Source organism: Colossoma macropomum, unplaced genomic scaffold (assembly GCF_904425465.1).
Source record: "Colossoma macropomum unplaced genomic scaffold, Colossoma_macropomum, whole genome shotgun sequence".
Classification (NCBI taxonomy): domain Eukaryota; kingdom Metazoa; phylum Chordata; class Actinopteri; order Characiformes; family Serrasalmidae; genus Colossoma; species Colossoma macropomum.
This window is the reverse complement of record NW_023494789.1, coordinates 5,402,027-5,427,565: the sequence shown is the minus strand read 5'-3', so window position 1 is coordinate 5,427,565 and position 25,539 is coordinate 5,402,027. Positions and strand designations below refer to the sequence as shown.

General features: G+C 40.6%; 1 protein-coding gene across 1 annotated transcript; it reads right to left on the bottom strand.

The window, feature by feature from the left end:
• Nucleotides 1–723: 723 nt before the first annotated feature.
• Nucleotides 724–24,956, bottom strand: kcnj3b (potassium inwardly rectifying channel subfamily J member 3b). Its single transcript, XM_036569845.1, is given in 4 exon segments — nt 724–1,772; nt 22,986–23,202; nt 23,748–24,348; nt 24,350–24,956. Coding segments are annotated over 4 exon segments (1,614 nt in total). The 5' UTR covers nt 24,427–24,956; the 3' UTR covers nt 724–1,053.
• Between the last annotated feature and the right edge of the window lie 583 nt (nt 24,957–25,539).

Genomic DNA, 25,539 nt, shown 5'->3' with positions numbered 1-25,539 from the left:
GGCTGTGCCTCATTCAAAAAGCACTCAGGGCTCAAACACTTCTCAGTGTGAGTGAGTGGAGCTAAACTGCTGTTAGTTGTGAATATATGTAAATGAGTTGGTTCTTGCAACATCGCAGAAACATTGAGTGTGTTTACATGCACTTATTAATCCGATAGCTGCAGAAAATAAGATTTTGTCAGTAATCCGATCAACACGTTTACATGCACTTGAGTAATCAGATAATGTAAAAACTCCAGATCTACATGAGTCGGGCAGTAGTCGGATTTTTGCTTTGCTACCAGCCAGTAAACTCACAGAAGAAGACGTGACGCAAAAGCAACTTAAACTTCATGCCACGGCCTTTTCTTTAAAAAAACACTGCACCACTTTACCTGAAACTAAAAACATATATCATCTAGAAGATGAGAAATATTTAAATACTTGGTTTCATCAAGTATGTAGTTGGTTTCAGCAACGCTCCAAGTGTTTTGCTGTGTCTCGGGGCAATAGCGCTTGCTTATTTTAAGTTCTGCTAAATTTTTTAAGTGAAAATATGTTAACATACTCTCTTCAACCCAACTTAAATATGGCATGTTCTGCCAGTTATAGTGCACAATTTCTGTTAATTTGCTGAGTTTAACATGCAGCCCAGGTCATACTGTTTGTTTTTTGTTGTTTTTTTCCATTTATGTTAAATTCAGCAAACAGTAATTGTGCCTTGAAATGTGCGAAAGTGTAGAGGATGTGTTCACTTATTTTCACATCTTAACTTGAAAATAACTTTTTTTTTAATTCATTTTTCCATGGTATGGGCCCTTTCGGTACACTTTCTGACAGCATGTTCATTTCAAGTATACTGCCCACTTAAGCTTCCATTGCTCTTCAGCTACATTAGGCATTGAGCTCCAGTATAAAAACAAGCTAAATTCAGACACCAAACATGTCCTGGCGCACCAACCACATTTGGGGGAAGGGCAAAATTGTGTAAATGTAATTTTCTGAAGTATCGCTTTAACGTTATTGTCCGTTTTATTCAGCCACGATTACAAAGGAGGTAAATGGCAAGTCAGTTCATTTCAGACTTAACCCTGTGAACCTCTCTGAGTTCATCTTCCGGAGTTTGGGCGGCAGGTGACCGTCCATTCTCCCTCCAATCCCGACCCCTCCTACCCCACCAGCCAACCGCTGCAGTTTGGGGGGCAGGTCTGTCACCGATTGGCTGATGGGTTCAATCCCGCCAACCAGCCCTAGTTTGGGAGGCAGCTTGTCCTCGGTGGGGCTGAGGAGGGAGCTGATCGGTGGTAACCTTTCTTCAGCCACGCCGGGGGCGGAGCTTATCCGCTGGAGCTTGACAGGCAGGTCTCCCAGGTTGTAAGTGATTTCGGAGCTCATGCGCAGCAGCTTGCGGGGCATGCCATCTCGTCCACCTCCGTCCCGGCCGGTCAGCTTCTGCAGCTTGGCCGGAAGCTTGGTGCTAGACAGCGGGGCGGCCATGTTGACCGATGCGGTCTCTGCGTCGCTCTGCAGCTCCAGACCCTCTAGAGTCCCGCTGCCCTCAGTAAGGCCGCCAGTGCTATGGCACAGCGAGGGGGCAGTAAGGGGCGAAGACAGCAGCAAACTCTCCTCCTGCTCTTTGACGCTGTGGGGGGGAGTGGGGACCTCGAAGGTGCCGTGGAACTGCGAGTAGTCCACCTTAAAGAAGCCCTCCTCCAGAGAGATGACCGGGAAGAAACGGTGACCCCACAGGACCTCATCCTCCGTGTACGAGGTGCGGGCCTGGCAGGTCATGCCTGATACAAAAGTACAGAAAAAGTATATAATGAATAGTAATAGAGTAAAACTGGAACAACAGCTGCTTAAAGAACTCATATCCTAAATTTTCCTGGCATTTAATTATTATTATTTTTTATTTATCTTTGTTTATATAATTTGCGTGTTGCTGTTTTCTTTATGTTAAACAGTTGTAATTTATTCTTACATGACTATTTTCCAACCTTTCTTCAAATGTAAAAAAGGAGCCATTTTGTGAAGTTTCAACAAAAATCTAACCACCTTGAGAGCCACAACATTTCATGTCCATTTTATTGAAGTAATGTTTCGGCATCTTTGCTATAAATACGTCTCAGTATGTGCTAATGTACTAGTATTGGCTAAAAAAATAGAATATAAACAAAAATCCAGACTTACTTTGCTCTGCTTTAAGTTTTAGCTCAGCTATAGTCGTTTTTCTCGCATCTCTGGCAGGAAACTTTTCCACAAAAGTAGGACAGTTTCTTGTAAAATGTCTCTTAACATTCAACGGCAGTCAGCTTGTCATTCGCCAGCTTCTTGTTCAAATTCTCCAGTTCCACCTTACATGTAGCTTACTGCTGCACCATTTAAGGTAGAACGGGAAAATTTGATGAAGAAGCTGGCGAATGAGAAACTGACTTCAGCTTCGCGACTCTAGTGTTTGACAGTTTCTCATTACAGATTAAATGTATCAGGAAACCAGCTGGAGTGATTATAAATGCAAATCAGTCAATTCATCTCCAAATGAGCGATGTTCATCCTAAATCTAAGCAAGACTGTTTTCTGCATTGCTATACACCGATCAGACATAACATTATGACCACCTCCTTGTTTCTACTCTCATTGTCCATTTTATCAGCTCCACTAACTGTACAGGAGCACTTTGTAGTTCTACAGTTACAGACTGTAGTCCATCTGTTTCTCTGCATACTTTGTTAGCCCCCTTTTACCCTGTTCTTCAGTGGTCAGGACCCCCATGGACCCTCACAGAGCAGGTTCTATTTGGGTGGTGGATCATTCTCAGCACTGCAGTAACACTGATGTGGTGGTGGTGTGTTAGTGTGTGTTGTGCTGGTCTGAGTGGATCAGACACAGCAGTGCTGCTGGAGTTTTTAAACACCTCAGTGTCACTGCTGGACTGAAAATAGTCCACCAACAGCCAACAGCCAGTGTCCTGTGGGCAGCGTCCTGTGACCACTGATGAAGGACTAGAGGAGGACCAACACAGACTGTGCAGCAGCAGATGAGCTATCATCCTTGACTTTACATCTACAAGGTGGACTGACAAGGTAGGAGTGTCTAATAGAGTGGACAGTGAGTGGACAGTGTTTAAAAACTCCAGCAGCACTGCAGTGTCTGATCCACTCAGACCAGCACAACATACATTAACACACCACCACCACATCAGTGTTACTGCAGTGCTGAGAATGATCCACCACCCAAATAGAACCTGCTCTGTGAGGGTCCATGGGGGTCCTGACCACTGAAGAACAGGGTAAAAGGGGGCTAACAAAGTACACAGAGAAACAGATGGACTACAGTCTGTAACTGTAGAACTACAAAGTGCACTTATATAGTAAGTGGAGCTGATAAAATGAACAGTGAGCGTAGAAACAAACAATCAGCCTGGTACCAAACTGGTATAAGTAAATGACCTCTGTTGTGATTGGCTGCCCTGTATTGTGCTTTATTCAAAAAGCAGTCATGCTTTTATGACTTCAATGTGAGTGGGCAGAGCTTAAAGATTAAAATGCATTAAAATGATTAAAATGCAAATGAATGTTCCTCTTCATGTTTGCTTATTCATAATAGTAGTTTGTGACATAAGCAACATAAACATCTACATGGTTGTTTTTGTCATGTTATTTACATGTCAAAATAAATGTGATGACAGCATTAAGAAATTTAAAGGTAAAATCTAAATACACCATCAAAACTCCCCTAACTAAGGGTACTGAAGACTTACCCTTGAGGGTGCTACCCTGGCGATAGTGCCTGCACCCTGAAAGGTACAGTTTAGTGCCTTTTTTTCTGAGAATAAAGGAGGAGGTTATGAGGCTGAAATAGAGGCTTTTTGGCCTTGACATTAAAGGGTTAAATGGAAAGCTGTTTTCTTTGCAAAAACTGCAAAACCGAAGGAACAACTGACACAAGCTCTGCCTGGGGAAGAATGCCAAAGCCCACACATTTTATCCCCTTGTTGTGATGTCAGCACTCATCAGCTCTCAAACCTTTCAGGTGTTTGAACCACTTTTGAAGCAGAAGATTTTCAATATGTGCTTTTATAACAATAGAAAACTGTCAAATCATTTTTTAGGAAGACCCCATTCTATAAACAAGGGAAGACATGCAAAACATACCCATAATAGTAAACAGCCGTTTTATGATAATAAAACATGTGCAGGGTCTAACAAAGCAGGATTTCTTATGTAGCCAGTTAACATTAAAGGGGACTTCCACCAATATTTTGAAATGTCTGCATAGTTAAATCATTAGGATATAAACAAAGTAATTCTGAGTGATCTGATGTAAAATGCTCTGTTACAGAGAAATTGAGTCAGAATTGTTCATTTACATTTACACTTACAGCAGTTATCAGACGCTCTTATCCACAGTGACTTACAAAAGTGCTGTTTGTCTACTCAGAGAAAGCATCTTAGCCAGTACAATTAGGTTAGAGTAAAAGCTACTCCTGAGCTCAGACATTGCTAACAAAGCCTATGTTGATACCTAGAGAAAAAGAAACAGCATTAGACATAGTGCAGTACAGTACAGTTCAATAAGTACTTATATTAATGCTCATTAAGTGCTTTAAAAAGAGTGGTGGTGATGGGAACCAGATGTCTTAAAACTTTAATGCCTCTCAAAGCTCCCTCACAACAATGTATTACATGAAAAGGTTCCTAACACACAACCTGATGCCTAAAATACTTTTGATAGTTTTGAGATAAGGTTTAGGCTTAAAATGCCCAAAATCCATTTATGATGGAGGGGAACATGCAGGGTGTTTTAAGGCAAGATAGTTCGAAAATAAAACTTTACCATTACCAGGTTTACATAAAAAAGTTAGCTGGTAGTTTTGGACAGTAAATAAAATCCATTTCACGGCTGTTCTGAAAGACTTGAAGTCTGTATGTGCCGAAATTGTGAAAAATTGGTGGCATTCCCCTTTAAGCTTAGTTCTGTCTCATGATGACAGATCACTTTTACTGGGCTACATCACCATGGCAACTTATGCTGCATGTTTAACCTGCTCCAGGGCAGGTTCAGTTCAGCAATTATGAGTTCAGGGCCATGAACAGCTCCTGGACCAGTCAGAGCTGAGCTTTGGACCGATCAGAGACTGACGGAGGTGGACATCTCCAGTCATTTTCTAGTCACTGATATCAAGAAAATAAAGCAGTTATTACTCCAATAAGCACTAACAGAGCGGCAGTGGGACAGTATTGCTATTTTACTGTTGCTTTTGACACTTTTAAATATGATATAACACCAAAAAGGGTTCTTCTATTGCTACGAAGTCAAGCTTGTAACAATAGAAGAACCCTTTTCAAAAAGGTTCTATATAGAACCATATACAACACATCCTTCATCGATCTGAAGAATGATTACACCATGCAAATATGGTTCTTTGAGTGTTCATGGTTCTACATAGAGGCATTGTCTTTCCTAAAGAAGAACCATCTGTTCTAAGAGTGTACACGTGTCTTCTGAGCTTTAATATCTAAAGTTGATTATGGTAAATCTAAAAAAATTCTTTTGGGGCCTACTTTGCTCTACAATGCCTGCCTAACTTCATCTCAGACCTATCATTAAACAATGAGTGTGTTTACATGCACTCAGTATTCCGATTATAATCGGATTTCTGCAGTTATCTGATTATTCAAAATGGTCATGTAAACACCATACTTCGATCTAGTAATCCGATAATGAGAGCTGGATTTTAGGTCAGTAATCAGATTTCTCAGTGCATGTGAACTCTTACTCTGATTTCTTTCGGATTTCTCTGCCTGCACATGCGTGAGAACAGACAGTGGATGTCGCAAGATGCAGCAAAACACTTTTGGAGAGGCGCTGAAACCAAACAGGAAATAAAGGATTAAAATATTCTTCATATTCTAAATGTACGTTCATATTTTCAGGTAAAGTGGCGCAATGTTTAAAAAAAAATGCAGCATGAAGTTTGAGTTTTACGTTACGTTTACGCCACGTCTTCTACTGTGAGTTCATTGGCTGGTTTCAATGTAGAAATCTGATTACTGTCTGACTCATGTAGACCCGGAGTTTCCCATTATCTGATTACTCAAGAGCATGTAAATGCGTTGATCGGATTACTGACAAAATCTGATTTTCTGCAGTTATCGGATTATTAAGTGCATATAAACGCTCTCAATGTTTCAGGCATCAGGTGGCGTATTCATAATTATTATGTGTAACATATTTCCGTGAGGGAACTTTTAGAGGCATTCAACTCTCTGGACGTCTGGTTCCTATCACCACCACTGTGAACAATGCTGACTTGGCAAGTTTCTCTAGAATGAAGTATTTCACACCAAACCACTCTGAACCACTTTGTTTACATCTTAATGATTTAATTATGCAGAAATTGTGGACAGTCAGTGGAATTCTCCTTTACCCACAGTCCTTTTTGGAAGGTTTTGTGAAGCTGAAACACTACCTAAGCTGAACTTGTTTCATGAGGCCCTTGCTGTATTTCTTCCATAACTAAAAAGTGAGAGTCAAGATAAAACAATTTCAAGGTGTCCCCAAAGATGGGCAGATTCCAGTGGAAGAACAGTGGGATAAAAGGCAAATTCAATGAATATATTTAAGGAATATGTGATGCTGTTCTTATGTAACTAACATGCATTATTAACATGCACATTCAAACACACACACACACACACACACACACACACACACACACGTGTACGTGAGCACACAGGAGCAACATTTACTGTCAAGCAACACCCACGGGAACGTCTGTTCACGGTCCATTTGGTTGCATGAAAACAAGAGCTTTATCGGAGGGAAATTCATTAGATCTGTGTATCACCCACACTCTGCCTCCTTAATTAAACCACATAAAGCCCCGGCTATAAAAAGAACCTTCATACGAACCCAAGAACAGAATGTTTCTGAATCTAATCCAACACATCTTCCCTGAAGCAAAAAGCCCAGAAAGAGAGGTACAAGGTTGTCAAATAACACAGACACAATTCATGGAGTTAACCAGCCCATATTCAACATGTGAAGAGTTCATTTGCAAAAAACAGAAATCTCCATTTTAATGAACTTACATAAATCATGTTTTTGTATTGTGCATTCTGGGTAATATCGATCAAAGTAAAAATAACTAAAATAAATATAACTTATTTTCTTCTTGTCTTTTTAAGTGCAATGTTCAACATTCTTTAATAGGTAGGTAAAGTGCTGAAAAAACAGCCCATTAATGGTCAATATTAAACATCTATAAGATCATACCTAAAGCTAAATCTGACTCTTAAGTGGCTCACTGCTCCCTGGATAGTGCACTACATGAGTTACGAAATATTGGTTTTAACCCCGAAATTTAAACACCAAAATGTCCAGTATGAATTGTCCACACATGGCTGAATCCAAAGTGGCTCTCTGTTAGACTACACTGTGCACTGTTTAGATGCAGTAGCCGTTATTTTAAGACCCACGTAGCGCACTTTGTAGGAGAGCGGAGCCATTTGAGATTCTGCCTAAAACAATTGCCAGCAGTGCTGCGTCCTGAATGCTGCGCACTGATTCACTGAATGGATTTATCGGGTTCTGCTCAAGAACAGCGCTGACCTTTTGACCGTTTCTGCTGTAAAACGTGAACTTGCAGCAGCTACAGTAACGGCTTTTGTGGCAAAATGTATTTAGAGTTCATGATGTGCTAAGAATAACTCAGTCAGCTCGTTTTTTAAAAAATGGCATTTATTGTTTTTTGCAAACGAACTCTCCCATTTTTTCTCCTGATGTCCATTTATATGGACATACTTTATATTATAAAGTATTATTTGTGTAGCTTTATGTACTAAAATAGTCATAATTAATTTTTCCAACATTTTTATATCTTTCTGAACTTGGCAGGTAGGTTATGTTACTAAGCCTTTAAGTGAAATGTGTGAAAATGACTCGTCATTGTTTTGATTGGCTCATTCAAAAAGCAACATGGAACAAAGTACGCAATGCAACTTTAGCCAGTCCTGTTTGGATCCTCTGGAAAGCTGCACTGATACTTTTGCTTCTTGACAGCCAAGAGCAGCACAACTCCCATCCCAATAACTCCACTACAGACTGTCTGCAGTAACAACACTCTTTATCACTTCAACCTAAAAGCGTGGACTAAACTGCTGTAGGGTGAATGGTGGTCATAGTCATGGTTAATTCAAAACGGGCTGTTTTTACAGTTTGGATTAGTTTTACGTGGGGAGGATGGGGAATGTAGTTATTACTGTATATTACTATGTGTATTTCAGCCCCGTTAGAATCTGTCAGTCATTTTACCGACTGCTCATTCCTGCGACAGAAAGGATTCTGGTGGGGTTTACCTACCTACCTAAATAACCCCTCTGTCTTGTTTATGGAAAATTTTCTGTGTGGGAGAAGTACGGAAATCGAGTGCCCACTTCCATCCTTGGTTATAATTAATTAATACAGAGGGCTTGTAATTCAGTCATGAACATTACAGACTTCCTGTGATAAAATTACATTACCCCACCTCCACATAAACGAATCCTGCCCAAATAGCACTTGAGGTTTCATATATGGACTGTATGGGCAGGGGAGTAAAGGTACTTTTTGGAATTTTAACAATGTTTGCAAAGTACATCAAGCTCTTAAATCCAAGCAAGTGAGAAAAATTATTTTCTCATAATATGGCTCAATGATGTTGATTCTCTAAGTGAAAAAAGGTTCACACATCCTCTGCACAACATACAGTACAATTACTGTTCATTTGCTGAATTTAACAAAAAAAATAATATTTTATATTTTTCAAATGTAAACATCAGCAAATGCACAAATTATGCAATAACATTTTCAGGAAAATGTCATATATAAGCTTGTTCTCTGTAGAAGATGTTTAAACTTTTGCATACATCTGAACAAAAGCCTACTGTCACATTTTGTTTGATTATAATTCTTTGAAACAAGCTTAGAAATTCTGTTCAAAGTACAGATTCTAATCATTCGACACGTTTGTGTAGTAGAAGAGGACACTATCATGTTTTGAATTGGGTGGACGGCTACTGTTGTACATACGGCTTATTTTATAGGGAATATAATTTTGCTTTTTAATTTGTTTTTGTTAAAACTGAAATAAAGGCAAAAAGTCAGAGATACTGACTGTAAAGGCAAATAGGTTTAATTACATAACTATTTAGGCAATAATGTAATTACATTTAAACTGTATTGCAATAATACTGGCAGCAATAACTTTTGCCTTTTAGGGCTCAAAACAGGAGCACGGTCTCAGCCCACCAAAACAGGAGCATCTCTGCAGCGGTCTATTCAGAGGCTGAGCTGAGTCGGGTGCCTTTATCTCCATCTGTGAGTGCCTGTGTTCAGAGAGAGAGGCAGGGGATCTGAGGTGTTTGTGGAAGTGAGCTGAAAGGGGTTTTTTTTGGACTGTATGGGGATCAGCGAGCCAAGCTCGGAGCTGTTGGATATGAACTCTGAGCTGTTTGGAGAGCTGTTCTGCCTTAGCTGGAAAGCGGAAAATGGACCGGGGATGAAAAAAAGAAAAAATAAAATAATAATAAATAAAAAAAAAACAGTGGATCAGCCGCCGTCTCCTGCGGAGAACACACACACACCTCCGGGTTACATAAACCACCTCAGACCACACTCCATCCAAGCGCATGCCTGCTGCATTTCTCCCAGTCAGCCTATAATACACTCTCCAAGTCTCTCGCCCGCAGTTTTGCGTCTCTCCTGCTTTCGGCCCCTTTGTAAAATCCCCATTGCCAAGTTGACAAATCCTCAGCTCAGGAGTACGAAACATAATTATTCAGCGCATGAAATATTAAACAGGCTTTTTGATGTTCGCTGGAGTGTGTGTGTGTGTGTGTGTGTGTGTGTGTGTTAGGGTGGGGGACTCCAGACTGATTCCCCTCGAACAGCGCTTACATAATCACCCCATATTCACCCATTACAGCAAATTTCATTACAGCCATTGGTGAGAAAACGTTTGTGCGTATTAGCCTACGTTTTGGGAGGTGGGGGGTGTGGGGGGTGTGGGGTGTGTGTGTGTGGGGGGGTGGGGTAGGACAAACAAACAAACAAATAAAGAGGAAAAAAAACTGCACGGTATCACCGCACTCCTACAGCTGACAGTTATGAGAACAATTTATATTTCCGAGAGGGATAATGTGTTTCTATGGCGACCGTCATTAAGCGCTCTGTTCGGTTCGCGAGGAGGTGCTCTCTCTGTGACCTGTTTCTGTCATCTTTTTCTCTCTCTCTCTTTCCCTCTCCCTCTCTGTCACTCCGTCACTCTCTCTTTTCTTTCTCCCTGCATTGTGTCGCTCTTGGACTTTTTCCCCCCACTCATCCCTCTCTAGGTGGCTTGGCCAGGCAGGTGGGCCACTTTTCTTTTTTTAGTGCTTCTCACTAATATGCCCATTTTACCTACCACCACTACTATCATCATCATCATCATCATCATCATCATCTCCATCTCTCTGCCTTTATCTGCCTCTCTCACTCCCTCTGTCTCTCTGCCATGTGCTCTCTTTCTGAGGTTTTCTCAACTCAGCTCAGGCATGGCTGTATTAAAGGGGAATTCCAACGTTTTTTTTTTTTATTTCTTCCGAATTAAATGTTTGAGATGTAAACAAAGTCATTCAAAATGGTTTGATGCGAAATGTTCCATTCTGAGTCAGAATTTTTCAGTTCTCTAAAAGCTCCTTCACAGAACATTATTATATGAAATAGTTATGAATTTACTGCCTGACGCCTGAAACAATGTTTTACAACAGTTAAAGATTTAAAGATTCTTTTTTCAACTTTTTTAAGTTTAACCATGCCAATTTTGTTTTTTGTTACAGCGCAAGGCATTTAAATCTGTTGCCAAAGCATTTAAATCTAAGTCTATAAATATCCACCAATATGCGGTTGCATATTACACATTTTGCTGATGTTAACAAATCCTCTACAAAGAGTTTAAATATGCCATTTTTCTGTATAATTCAGAATATAATTTCTATTTGCTGTGTTTAACATTTTGGAATAAAAATTAAATACCAAGCACAAAATGTGCCATAATGTTTGCACAGTCCACATTTTATGTTTTAGTTTTTTTCACAGATATGTTAAATTCAATAAAAAAAGTTTGTTTATAATTAAAATTATTTTCACAAAGTGCCCAATGTTTAGCATTTGACTGTAGATTACTATTTAAAGGTTTGAAATCCCTGTTCCTGTCCAAATGAATTAAATTAACAGCCAGGAATTAACATGAAAAGCATAAAAAAAGAGATCCCAAGGCAGATAACAAAAACAAAAATAGTATAAATACATAATTACAGTATATTATTTATCATTTAATATCTTATCTGTTTACAGAATTCTTGAAATGCAAAATTAAACATGCAAAATATCTGTTGGCAAATAGTTTGTAATATTTCAATCCACTCAGAATATGTTATTATACCTAAAATAATAAAACAAAAATTGTTTAAATGGAAAGTGATTCTGAACATCTGGATGATCATGTATACAGTGGCCCCGAAGGTATTTGGACACTTGTGCCATCTTTAAACATGTATTAAGCTCATTGTATTAACAAAACAAAATTTCAAACTAGGTGGCTTCTATTCTAAACCGATCATTCCAATTCTGTCATTTCCTTTTTGGCAAAGTGTTTTTTCACAAGGCAGCTGTTGTGTTTTAGACTGTTATCGTTCGAGCAGGTTCTCTGCAGACGTCTGTATCCAAAATGATCAGTGAACACAACCTCACCGACACCAGAGGAAGAAACACAGCTCCAGACCTTGATGTTTACACCTCTGTGCTCTACAGTAGCCTTAGTGCAGTCTGGTTGGAATTCCTCTCCAGACTTTCTCCAAACAAAGAGCCCACCATCGGTTTGGTGTTGTGGGAAATATGTCTCTTTCTTAAATATCATTTTGTTAAACATTTCATGAAGGAACCTAAACAAGTTTACCAATAGTTGCTGCGGTGTCCAAATACTTTTTGGGGCCACTGTATACACTAGGCCTGCCATGACTTACTGTCTTAAGCTCAATTACTCATTAAAAAAATCCATTATAATTTACCTTCTCAATGAGTCAGCAATGATTAATTGACAGTTTTCGTGTGATTATTATTATAACCAATATTAAGTAATATTAGATAATGTTTTAACTAATAATTTACTTTTCTCTTTTACAGTAAGAAACAGCCTGATGAAAACACCCATTTACATAGTGTTAATGTTGGGACAAAACCTCTATCTACAGTAACTATACAGGAGATAAAAACTTCATAACTTTGAATAGGAGTTAATGGAACAAGAACTGTGTCAGTAAATTCATCTGTCACTTTAAATGTAAAGAGCACAATTATGTCACAAGTTACATGAGTTACAAGGTTTCGTCCTGACAGCAGTGATATATAAATGATGTTTAATATTGTTTAATTTAATTTAACTTTTTCAAATAAAGTATTTCATAATTTTAAAAGGCTATGCACAGTTTGTTACTGGTCAGTCCATGTTTGGCCTCAGATCCCTCAGATTACTCTATCAATCATCTAAATAATATAATCAATAGCGACAGCATTAAAACACACATGTACCCGTACGCAGGGAATGCACACATTTAGTGCTACATGTATAAACAGATATATTTATCTATATTTTTACCATGTATACTATACATTTATTTACCACAACCTAGTGCACCCATCTTAAGCCCTATTCGAGCTGGATTAGTTTTACCAGAGGACATCCAGTAATGTAATTTGTGCAGGACTTGACTGGCCAATTTGTGCTACATATATAAACAGAAATATTTATCTATATTTTTTACCAAGTATACTATACTAGCACCACCACTGGTGCCGTACCATCAGTGATCTACAAAATATTGGGTTTTGGGCCAGTTTCGGGCCAGTTTTTTCAAGTATGACATTGGGCTTGGGTCAGGCTCAGGCTCAGGTTTGTTTTAGAATGAGTTATTTTGTAAGTAGTACATTAGTTTTATGTGAAGGAATTTGCCTACACAAATTTCTGCACTCTAGTTTAAGTGTACAATAAAGCCAGCCTTACTGAATATTCGCCACAGATGAAATAAAAAGAAAACTCGTCAGTGGGGACCTGTTTAAAATTCCAAATGAAGCAGAAACGTCTTCATTATGGAAACACCAAAACCTGTTACATTACAAACCCGATTCCAAAAAAGTTGGAGACGTATGTGAAATGCAAAACAAAAAGAAAGCAGTGATTTATACAATCATTTAATTCATTGTTTTTCTGTAAATATATGCTCATTCTGAAATTGATGCATGTACCACTTAACAAAAAACATGGAGCAATTTAGGACTAGAAACATTGTTAAATGTCCAGAAAACATTTTAAAAGAGGTGATGTAATCATGCTTGGATATAAAAGGAGCATCCAGGAAAGGCCGAGTTCTTTATGATTGAAAAAAAAGTACGGGCCTCATTCACCAACCATTCTTAGGAAGAAATGTCTTCTTAAAATGCACTTATGCAGTTTTCACGAAGATTCTGACTTTCACCAGTGTTTTCTTATTTGGGGTTTGTTCTTGGGTAAGAACAGAATCTACACACACTGAAGAGCACAAAGGTGTGAACAGTTCTGAGGTTTAAGGACACGTCAAGAATCCGATGTAGACTTTCTCTTAGGACCTTCTTCAGGAACACATTTAAGAAAAAAATTAGGAAGATATTGGTGAATGAGGCCCGATGTTCTTCAGCAAGTGATTTTAGCTATTTCACCCTCCACGGTGCAAAATATCATCAAAAGATTTAGGGAATCTGAAAAAATCTCCGTGCATAAAGGTCAAGGCCAAAAACCTGAGCACCCATGGCCTTCAACCCCTCAGATGACAACGCATAAAAAATTCCTGTAATGGATATCACCACAAAGAATCCTTTGACAAACTGTCAATAAACACTGTTTATTACTGCATCCACAAAATGCAAGACTGTACTGTTACACAGTGGAAGCCATATGTCAACAACGTCCAGAGGCTGTCTCCTACTGAAAACATGAGCACGTTATGAAGTGCAAAGTACGACAACGAAGGCCTAGGGCTGTCACATTCAAGAACTTTGACAATCAATTGTCATAGAAATAATCGTGAGTAATGATTTAATTGTCTTTTTTTTGCTCAATTTATGCAACTAGGATTGTAATAACTATAAGTACAAGCAATTAGGCCAAATTAGCCAACTAGCCATCTGGTTTTCTAGCTGTTTGAACTAATGTCTACAGTTACACAGAAACATGTGCAGAGTCAATGCAAGCTACATTTCTTGAGAGTGAAAACTAAAAGCACGAAAACACTTATGAGTGCTAAAAACAGTTAACTGCACAGCTAACAAATAAATAAATATCACTTGTGCCGCCCACAGGTTAGAACTTTTTTTTCAGTTTTTTGTTTTCAAGAGTTTCCTTTTCATGGGTCCAGTGAAAACATTTACTGCTTTCTTTCATGTACATTTATTTACCACAACCTAGTGCAGCCTTTCTAAGCCCTACTTGAGCTGGATTAGTTTTACGAGAGGATGTCCAGTAATGTAATTTGTGCAGGGTTTGACTGGTCAATTTGTACAGGATAAGGGATCTGAGTATATAATAATAGCCTGGGTCAAAACATCATCGCTCATATGTTTATCTCAGCATTATGCAACAGGCACCACACTTCCAAACAATAACAACACGTTGTGCGGCTGAATGTCCAATATGGTGCCCCCATCCCAACAAAAAAGTGCCAGATTGTTGTGTCTTGTCATAAACTTGAGGATTAAGGAATTGGGTCAAATCAAACTCCATTTAGCTGTCTTCAGATCCTAAAAAATAAAAAAAATGGAGGTGCCGTTTTCTATTACCTGGTTTTGTTATTTCACTGTGATATTGATTCAAACAGCACTACTATTACTGAGGGAGCTCTGACTTCAGTGAATTATAAAAGGTAATTTGCTTTGGTATTATTACTTAGCAGCCTTGCAAAAAACTACAGACATGGCTGATTCATGCTGGATTAAAATCATGGATCTCATCAGAAATGACTCAAATTACAGTGGAACTCTAACGATTGTAGTAAGTGATTGCGGTCAACTTAAATAGCTGTGATCATCTTAAATAACTACAGTCATTTCAAATAGTTTTGATTAGGCGTTTACATAATAATTGTGACAGGCCTACAAAAGCACCATACGGTTGCACAGCAAAGGACTTGTATAACAAAAGAAAGGCAAAAAATTGAGCTTTCAAAACTGGATCAATTAGTGCCTTCAGTCAGCTGGACTTGTAGATTGAAAGCACTCTGGTCATGTACAGCACTCTGGTCATGTACAGCACTCTGGTCACGGACAGTGTAGAGCTTGTGATAGTATTTTCAGCTAAGACAGCAGGGAGGCATGTTGTCTCTTCAGCGACACATTTACCATGGAAGCCGCCGTTCTGCAGCTACTAGCCAGAAACAAAAATCTTTGCCAGAGTATTTCCTCACGCCAGTTAATTTAGTGATGTCATGATCAACTGAGACGCTCAGTAACAAAGCAAAGCACCGCAAAACTGTGCCTGCGATAATACATCTCCGTTAGCGCATGCAAGTGGGTTCAGCTTTCAAATTCAGCAGTACGAGTCGGGCCTGATTAGGGTAGATTTAGAAGTCACGGGCACAGGTCGGGTTCTGGCTTCAGCCTCATGCCCATACAGACCTCTACTATTTTTATGTATCTGCCAACAACAGAGCGTTTTGCCCTTTTCCTAATAATGTTCTCAGTTTCTCTGTTTCATCAAATTCAAGGATGTCCTTATTGAATTCACCACGGAATGTCAAGGCAAAAAAGCAGCTATTTCTCCATCTTAATCTACTCTTCTCCTGTTATAACATGTCACAATGCAGTGGCATTCCTTTCCATATGTGTTTATTTCAACATTATCTAACAAAGCCAAATATCTGTAGATTTTTATTCAGTTTCAATCACAAAGTACCATTCTGAGCAAAAAAAAAACACCTTAATAGGGATTTATTCCACTTTAAAGTTGCCCTTTATGGTTACACTGATGAAACTAATTAATAATAAGCCCCTGGTGATCTGAATTCTGTACTGAATGGCCCTTATTCATCAAATCTGTGTTTGATCAAATGACTGTAAAATCAGTGCACCCAAATTTCACTGAGGTTTGATGCACAATAAGTTTATTTCTGCCATATGTATATATGATCACACTAAATTTGTGATTATTAGTTTAATAACCTGAAAAAAATACCTGATTTCCAGTTAACTAATCAAAACTATCATTCATACCATCTATAAAACTAATAATAAGAGCAAAAATAGAAAATAACAATAACACTAATAATTTGTACACATGGCAAACCAGTGCAAAAGTGAAGGTACTTATATTACATGCACATTGGTGTAAATAAATGCTATTCCATGTTCCATTTAAAGACGTATTACTCTGTGCTTTTGTTTTAAATAGTACAAAAGCAGAGCGGGTGCAGAAGCATCTCATACACTGTAATAATACAGCATTTAAATGTTATTTTTGGAAAATAATCACATTACACAATCACATCATTCTATGTCATTTTAACACTAATACTACACAAGCACAGCCATTGGCTCACGAACTGCTGAAAGCTGTCGGTTTTTTTGGCTCCATACCCAAACATCTGCACGAATTAGTTCATGTAAATGATATTTAAATGAGGTTCTTTTAGGCTGGTATTTAATTTCACGCACTGAAGCTGATTCATCGTTTGCACTCAAACCTCCACTTCGCATGCCGTACGAAGGTTTCACGAACCAGATGCAGAGTGGTTCAGAGGTCATTAAAGGCGGTCAATTTGCTGTCCTTTTTATGCAACTTTGCTGAATCAGGGCCACTGTGTGTGGACACTGGCTTAGAAACGATTACAGTGCATCCCCATAGTAAAAACTGCTTCTTTTATATAGTGATAGAAAACTGTAGCATGCCTAAAGCTCCAATCCCACATCGTCACAGTCGGAATGAAACCTTATATTCCCTCGTGAAAACTTGTACTCCTCATATCTTTTAATTTCTTGACAGAATAATTTTTTTCCCTCTCCTCTAAAGTTTTATAATTTTAAAGTTTTAGTCTGGTGATACATTTTACATTTTACTGTGTACTTTCAAAACTCTGGGGGCAGATTTAATGAATTAAAAACAGACAAAGCCGAAGTCTTAGAATGTATCACTCATGATATGTTAGGTAAGATAGGGTTAAACATAAGTATATCTCAGGTATTCTTTAATATTAATATTACAAAAGAAAGTGCAACTCTCTCTCCTCTCTCTCTCTCTCTCTCTCTCTCTCTCTGTGGGTGTGATGGCTGAGATGGCAGTGTGTTTTGCTATCGGGCTGTGTCGAGCTGTAATCGACCATGCAGCTGTGCTCCATTCTCTGTGTGCTCTCAGTGACATACAGTATCAGACTTCAGGGCTTTTTTTGTTTTGGGCGGCTGGGGTGGTCAGAGGTGGCCCTTTTTCTCCAATTTACCACGGCCCTGAAGGGCTGGAGCTAGTTGATTACCGTTTAGCGTTCAATGTACACGAAGGCCTCCTAAACTGTCGTAGGTAGTAAACAACACCACACTGCAATCCAAACTCCAATAATCATCCACTGGTTGAAGACACAAGTAGTAACCCAGCAGGCAAGACTCTTCGAACACAGCATGGATTATACTCGGTCTAAACATCCTGTCTCCAACACGCTAGTTTCAGTGTCTGCACAGTCTGTGCTGTGAATTCCTTCGAGGCATGCAGCGGTTTTCCGAACGCTGGCTATGATGTAACAGCCCACAGCTCTGCAGATGCAACAGAAGAGTGGCTTACAGTTGAGGAGAGAGTTCAATACTGAAGAATAAAGACAGAAATGTAGCTCACGCAAACACAAATGATGTAACGTGACGCAATGTGCTTTGGGTCTAAACCCGATCTGCTATTACTCTTACACCCACAAAAATAGACGTGTTGACATGACCCCCCAAAATCCTGTGGACACCGCACTCAGAGAATCTTTTTTATTTATTTATTTTTCCATTTGGCCCTGCGATGGACTGGCGACCTGTCCAGGGTGTATCCTGCCTTCCGCCCAATGACAGCTGGGATAGGCTCCAGCACCCCACCGCGACCCAGAAGGATAAGCGGTTTAGATGATGTGTGTGTGTGTGTGTTTGTGTATTTTTCCATTTGCTTAGATGGTTTTAAGAGACTTGTTTCTTATTTTATGCTTACATAGTTAATTTATGTGAATTATGTTAAAAAGTTAATCTACCATGTTCTTTAGTGTTCTTCTCCTTGTTGTTCCTAAATGTTAGTGATTCAATAAAACCCATAATTTTTTTTCCCTATTTTTTCTTATTCACCCCCAAAGCTCCAAAAAAACTCAAAACAAAAAAAAAAAAAATGAGGTATGAAATGAACCACGGCTCAAATGTCGATGTTTGAACCGAACCATGGATTTGGAGAATCGTTACATCCCTACTAATTAGCTAACTAAACAGACACTGATACCATCCATTTTTTGAGAAGTCTAAGCATAACGTTCATAAACCTTATGAATAACTGCTTTGTCTAGCTTCAGGTTCAGAATGAGAACTGTGGTGCATTACCCTTCTTCTTTGTAATGCTAGCTGTGTAGTCCTTGCTAACAAGCTAGCACAGTGCTGAAATTACATCAGCAGTCATGAATAACAGATGGAGTAGGATGCAACATAAAGCCCAGTTTAAACACAGCCAAAGCTTATAGTTCTGAAATATTAAAAAGACACTCTGGCACCACAATTAAAAAAAGTAACCACTGGGACGTTTATGTGGTGCAGAAGTCGGCTCTGGAATGGGATTTTCTGGTTTCTGATGATGCATCTTGAAGGCGGGAGACATTTTTGAAAAACCTCAACTGTTTTGGGGGGCTTTTTGGGAGCAGGCAGTTTTGAATTACTGTTTTTTTCATTAGCTGTGGAAAGCAGATAATAGCCAGACGAATAAAGATAGAATATCTGTTTTCTTCATGATTTTTGTTTGACAAGTTGATGCTACACTAATGCTACACTGGTTGAACTTCTTAGCCTGAAAATTAGTTGCTAGGCTAGCACACCAGATTGGTTGACATCACAGGGATTTCCAATGGTTTTATGATGTACAGGGTGTCCCAAAAAAATTGACATAATTTCGTAGTCTAATAACAGCCAATTGTCCCTCAAATGATCTCAAATTTTAACAAAATGTGTAAAAACTAAGTTTCATTTTTAATGTTTTGTTTTTCAGGTTGAAGAATGGCGTTCACTAGAACTGAAAAGGCATTTTGTGTGTTAGAATATGCTCAAACACAGTCAAACAGAAGTGTGCAGCGAGCATTTTCAAGAAAATTCAATAAAAATGCACCAACTGGAAAGCAGATTTGGACACGGCACAAAAAATTCAAAGAGGAAGGCTGTCTGTGCAGGACAAAGGGGTCTGGACGACCACCAGTATCGGAAAATATTACATTAGTGAAGCTTTGTGAAGTCGGTTATAAAATCTACATCCCTCTGAATTTCTTGTTTGAATTTTGATAAATAAATCTTGTATTGCCAGGACATGTAGTTACTCAGATATTCACATCTCAAATGATGTCAGTTTTTTTGGGACACCCTGTATTTATGTAATCTGGATGTTGTAGTGAGCAGTCGTTGATGAATGGAGGCATAAACACACTATAAAATCATGAGTTTTGTTAACCTGATAAGGCTGAGGGATACAATGCTGTGTATACTATATAACATGACAGATAACGTTAAATTCAGTATAACATATTGAAGTATTTTAAAGTGTTTTAATTGCCCTGGCATGGAAATTCTAATTACAATGACTTCTAGGGGCTTGCAAAAAAAGTATTGACATCTGGTCTCTCTTAGCCATTTTATTTCGGTTATGCCTGCCATAGCACCCCCTTGCTGTAGCGCTCAGACTGCAGCTGCGTTATCAGTTCTCAGGTGACACACTTCAATGCAACAATGCGTAAAATAAATTCTGTGCAGCTCAAAGCATTCGCATATTCATGTGCTGTACATTTCTGGCCTACGAAAGCATTTGATGCGAGAACCGAAGCTCTCAACACAGGTATAAGCGCCAGAGTACGGTCAGATCTGGTCAGAGCGGCCACAGAGTGGCCTTCCTTGAGAGGCTGGAGGCCCGTCCTGACTTCTCTTCAGCCGGCCAGTGACAAAGTGCTCTGAGGGGAAGCTAATAATGCGGATGTCACAACCGCTCTCTCCGCGAGGCCTCGCAAATGCGGAGTTTAGTTGGGAGACAGCAGAGGACACGGACAACACATGTCCCAAAGACTGGCTCACTCTGGGAGACGTGCACACAAAAGAATGCAATTAACTGCATCTAATGGACTGCATAATATGTTGTAATTACTTTTCGATTTTGACGTGTGATATAAAAAACACGAGCGGTTCTTTCTCATCCCTTCTCCATACCTCAAACAGGCTGTGAGACTTTACTGTACTGAGACCGCTTAAGGAGGGGGAGATTTAGTTGCTATGGAAACTGATTCACAATGGGGAGAACAGAGTGCTGACTAACTGTACATAATTCTGTGTGTTTTTTTTTTTTTATTCCTTTTTTACCCACAAATCCGCTCACTTTCTGTGGGTGGAATATTCTGATTGCTCGCTGCGGTATACGCACCGTTCATGTGGAAGACCTGTCAGCATACACGACCGTGTAGAGACGCCGTTGCAGCATAAGTCTCTGTGTCTGTGTATGCGTAGGTGTTTGTTGGTGTCAGTTCGGCTCGGTATGTTTTGTATAGATCTATTTTTCATGCCGCTTTGCTTGTCTGGTGTTTTCGTGCAGGTCAGTGCGCTCGGAGCCCGAGTTACAAAAAGGCATAGGTGAGCTGAGATTTGATTGACAGGTGGACTGCACTCTCAGCATGTTCGACTTTTGAGATACAGGATGCTGAACAAAAGGCTCCTTCATGTTTCACACGTCTTACATAACAAGGCTGTTCATCTCTCTCTCTCGCTCTCTCTCTCCCTCTCTGTGTTCTGCTAGACACTGACATCCGCAACTCCTTTACAGGATAAACAGTAAATGGGTGCCAGCGAACGAGCACCTACGCCCACTGATCACTCACTGCAGCATGGATCTGGTAGACCTCGGTACACCGCGATATACCCACTAAACACTTTCTAACAAACCCAAAACACTAACACAGGTTCAGGAGTACCTCGGTCCTGCATATTTGGCAGTACAAGACCAGGGTTGGGTTATCTTCTGGCTAACTCTAGAACATCTACAGAAACACTAACCTGATTAAAGCAACAGTTTGGCCAAAAATTCAATTAACAGTATTTTCCCGTTACCCCAGATGTAATCAATCAGTCATAACATGTTTGCTGTCCAAATTTTGCTTCTTTAGTGAACACCGGCGCTATGAGATTAGAATTGCTAGCAAAACTTGAAGTCAGTAGTCACCCGAATCTTTTGCATGAATACATCCTCAAAATCTCTCTCCAACTGCTTAGACTGCATCCAGGTTTTCATTAAGGCCAGCTGTCAGTGGGACGCAGTATATATTGTGAACTATGAAAATAAACAAAACTGAACAAAAGCTGAACGCAGCCATTTTAGACAACAGGTACTGAGTGGAATCCTGACTTTCTTTGCAAGCATGCACGTCATGGAGGCATGTGGATTATGTTGACTGTTGTTTGTGTTCACAAGTAACTCAATCTCAAATTTTCAAACTGAAGATATATGTTTAAAAAAGGAAACAACATAAATTGCAAATTCTGATTAGGCACAACACAGTTAAGAGACGTTTTGGGGATGTATTTGTGGAAAAGATTTGGATGACTATTGACTTCTAGAGTTTGCTAACATTCGGTGCGTTTACATGCACTCAATAGTTTGATCATAATCGTATTTCTGCTGTTGTCTGATTATTCAAATGGTCACATAAACAGCATACTCCGATCTAGAAATCTGATTAAGAAATCTGGTAAAGAGAGCTGGATTTTAGCTCAGTAATCAGATTTCTCAGTGCGTGTGAACTCTTACTCTGATTTCTTTCAGATTTCTCAGTCTGGGCATGAGAGAAAACAGATGGCGGGACTAGAAATAAGAAAGCAGCGTCGCCGCGGGACGCAGCAAAACACTTTTGGAGCGACACTAAAACCAACTACATGCTTGACAAAATGAAGGATTTAAATATCTTTAAAGTTTAAGTTTACGTTACATTTATGACCCGTTTTTTTTTGTCACGAGTTTATTGGCTGGTAGCAAAGCAGAAACCCGATTACTGTAAACCTCATGTTTCCCCATTATCTGATTACTCAAGTGCATATAAATGCGTTGATCAGATTAGTGATAAAATCTGATTTTCTGCAGTTATCTGATTATTAAGTGCATGTAAACACACTCAGTGTTAGCCTCATAGCTCCAAGGCTAATCTAAGGGAGAGTAATTTGGACACAAAACATGTTTTGGCTGATCGACTACATCTGGGGCAACTGGAAAATTGTATGCATTTGATTTTATGCCTAACTGTTCCTGTAAATATCCCACGTAGCTATTTAAAATTGGGCTACAAGTATTAGTTGATGAAGTTGTTTTACTTGAAAACAACAGTGTGCTATAACGTATGTTCAGAGGATATGCTGTCATTCTGATAGATTGCAATAAACTACAGGAAGTGTTGAGGGTGATATGGCTTCTGTTGTTTCACTGAACCTTAAAAGACGGAATTGGGTGGATTTTAGACACTGTTAGGCCATTAAGCATAATCAGTTAATCAACCTAATCATAGTCAATAGCTTAATTAGAGAATTAATCAGTAGTTGCAGCTCTAATTTCAGTTGTAGTAACACTTAATAAAACAGCCAGAACAAAACACAGATCTCATGCGCTTAAGACTGGTAATACTGTGATTTCCATTTCGTGACTGTACTTGTTTTGGAGAAAAAAGTCTCACCAGTGGTCTCCACGATGCCTTCCAGGATCACGACAATCTCAAACTGCTCAGTCTGCATGGACCTGAGTGAGAGGTCGTAGAACGGGCTCTTGGAGTCGATCACATGGCAAATGGTCAGAGGAGACACTAGGAAGAGCTGGTCTGCTCCTGTGCTGAAGCCAACGTCCAGCTCCAGCTGGTCCAAAGGGAGGAACTCGCCCTCGGGAGTCTGCCGAGACTACAGGTAGAGAAAGAGAGAGAGAGAAAAGAGAAGAGAGAGAGAGAGCAGTGACAGTGATAGACAGAGTGAGAAAAGGCCACTGGGTGGGGGGGTGAGCTCTTGATGTGATGATTCTGCCATGGATCACTGACCCAAAGGGAAAATTTCATCTCCACATTAAGTGAATCAATAACATGACCGTAGTGCTCTGCTGGAAATCAAATGTCATGGCTTCATCACTTAAATTCATTTCCAGGCTATTTACTCAGGGGCAGAGGCAGGCGTTTGACCACGGCCTTTCATTCGGTACAGGCCTGAGGTCATCAACTTGCTACAAAAAAGAAGGCATCTCCAGTGCTGAAGTCACTCTTACAGTGCAGAATTAACTCCTACCAGTGTTGAATTCACTCTTACAGTGTCCATTTCTTTCCTGCTGGACATTTATAAACAAAAAACAGGGGATGCATTCTTATTTTGCTGAGCAGTACTATATTATATTACATTAAAACTTGTTACATTATGATTTATTTACAATCAAGACAATAAAAAAACAACATTCTCACTTTGAGAAGTTTGCAGCGGATCTGTGCCGACACCATGTGACTGTTCCTCAGGTTGCCCACCCGGAACATGAGGGTCAGCTTGCCGTCCCGCATGGAGATGGCGGCGTGCTCGCTGAACATAAGCGTCTCGGCACGCTTCTTGGGCTGCGACATCTTGATGAACATGCAGCCGATGAGGAAGGCGTCCACGATAGACCCCAGGATGGACTGGAAGAGGAAGAGGATGATGCCCTCGGGGCACTTGTCCGTGATGTAGCGGTAGCCGTAGCCGATGGTGGCCTCGGTCTCGATGAAGAAGAGGAAGGCCGAGGGGAAGTTGTAGACGTTGGCCACGCACGGCGTGTACTTGTCGTCGTGCGCCTGGTCCAGGTCGCCGCGGATGAAGGCGATCACCCACCACATGGAGGCCATGAAGAGCCAGGCCACCGTGTAGGTGAGGATGAAGATGAAGAGGTTCCAGCGCCACTTGAGGTCCACCAGCGTGGTGAAGAGGTCGGACAGGTAACGGCTGGTCTCGCTGCCCAGGTTGCCGTGCTGCACGTTGCAGCGGCCGTTCTTGTCCACGAAGCGCTGCCGCTTTCTTCTTCTTCTCGGCTGCCGCCGGGTTGAAGCCGGTGCCGCTTGAGGACGTGGTCACCACCTGGTAGTCATCCCCGAACTTCTTCCGCAGCGCCGACATCGCGACGAGCTTGAGACGGAACGTATCGGACACTCTCGTTTTGTAGGTTTGTAATGCAATTCCTTTTGTCCAAGTTTACTCAGATCTCACGGACGGATGTCCTCCCGTCCCGCATTTCGGAAGCAAGTCCAGGTACGTGTACGTGAACAGTTGTGCGTACCGTAACGTTTACGGGCTTCCCTCGTTTCGTAGGCAGTCCCTTTCAAAGTTTACTCAGATCTCGTGGACAAATGCCCTCCCGTCCCGCATTCCGGAAGCAAAGTCAGGTATGTGAACGTGAACGTGTACGTGTACAGGTGCGCGTACGTCTACGTGTACGTGTACGCTCCCTCCCGCGCGCCTCACGACTTGCTCGAGCGTCTCTCATGGGATTCTCGGCTCCCGAATCCCATGCCACGCGTCCACAGACCCGTCAGAAAACGTCCGCACGCCCGTAAAACGTTTACAAATCCGTGGTTTCCCGCAAGCAGCTCTTGAGAACCTCGCTTGTTTTTCTCTCCGCGCGGAGCCGGTGAGCTCGACGCTTTTGGAAAACGGTCCCTCCAACTTTTGCTCACGGCGTGCGGCGGAGCATCAGCGCGCGTCGGTGTGCTGGAGCTCCTACCTCCGCCGCGCTCCCTCTACTTACAGCTCCTGCGCAGTGCACGCCTCCTCCCCCCCCCACCTCTCTCTCTCTCTCTCTCTCTCTCTCTCTCTCTCTCTCTCTCACAAACTCGCTCTCCTGCGCGGTTGAGCCATGAGAAACTTCTCGGAGCGGGAGGTGGGGGATGGAGCGGGGTGTGGGGGGGCGTGCGTCCTTGATGATGACGGTGATGATGGTGCTACTCACTTTTCTTCCTTTCATAACAGTGGTCAGCTTGAATGCCCCCCCCCACACTCTTTTTGCCATTTCATTTGCAGGTACCAAGAAGAAGCATCAACTGCATCACGCTTGTGGGAGATAAAAGATATGTCCAGCTGTGGAGAGGATGGAGTGGGCTAGCGTCTTACTGCTCAGTCCTCTGGACTGATTGATGGCAGATTAGACCCAGAGACAAGCATCAAGACTTTTCACCACTGATAGTTTATCGAGATAGATGAGAATCCAGCCAAACGTCAGAATGACTGATGAGG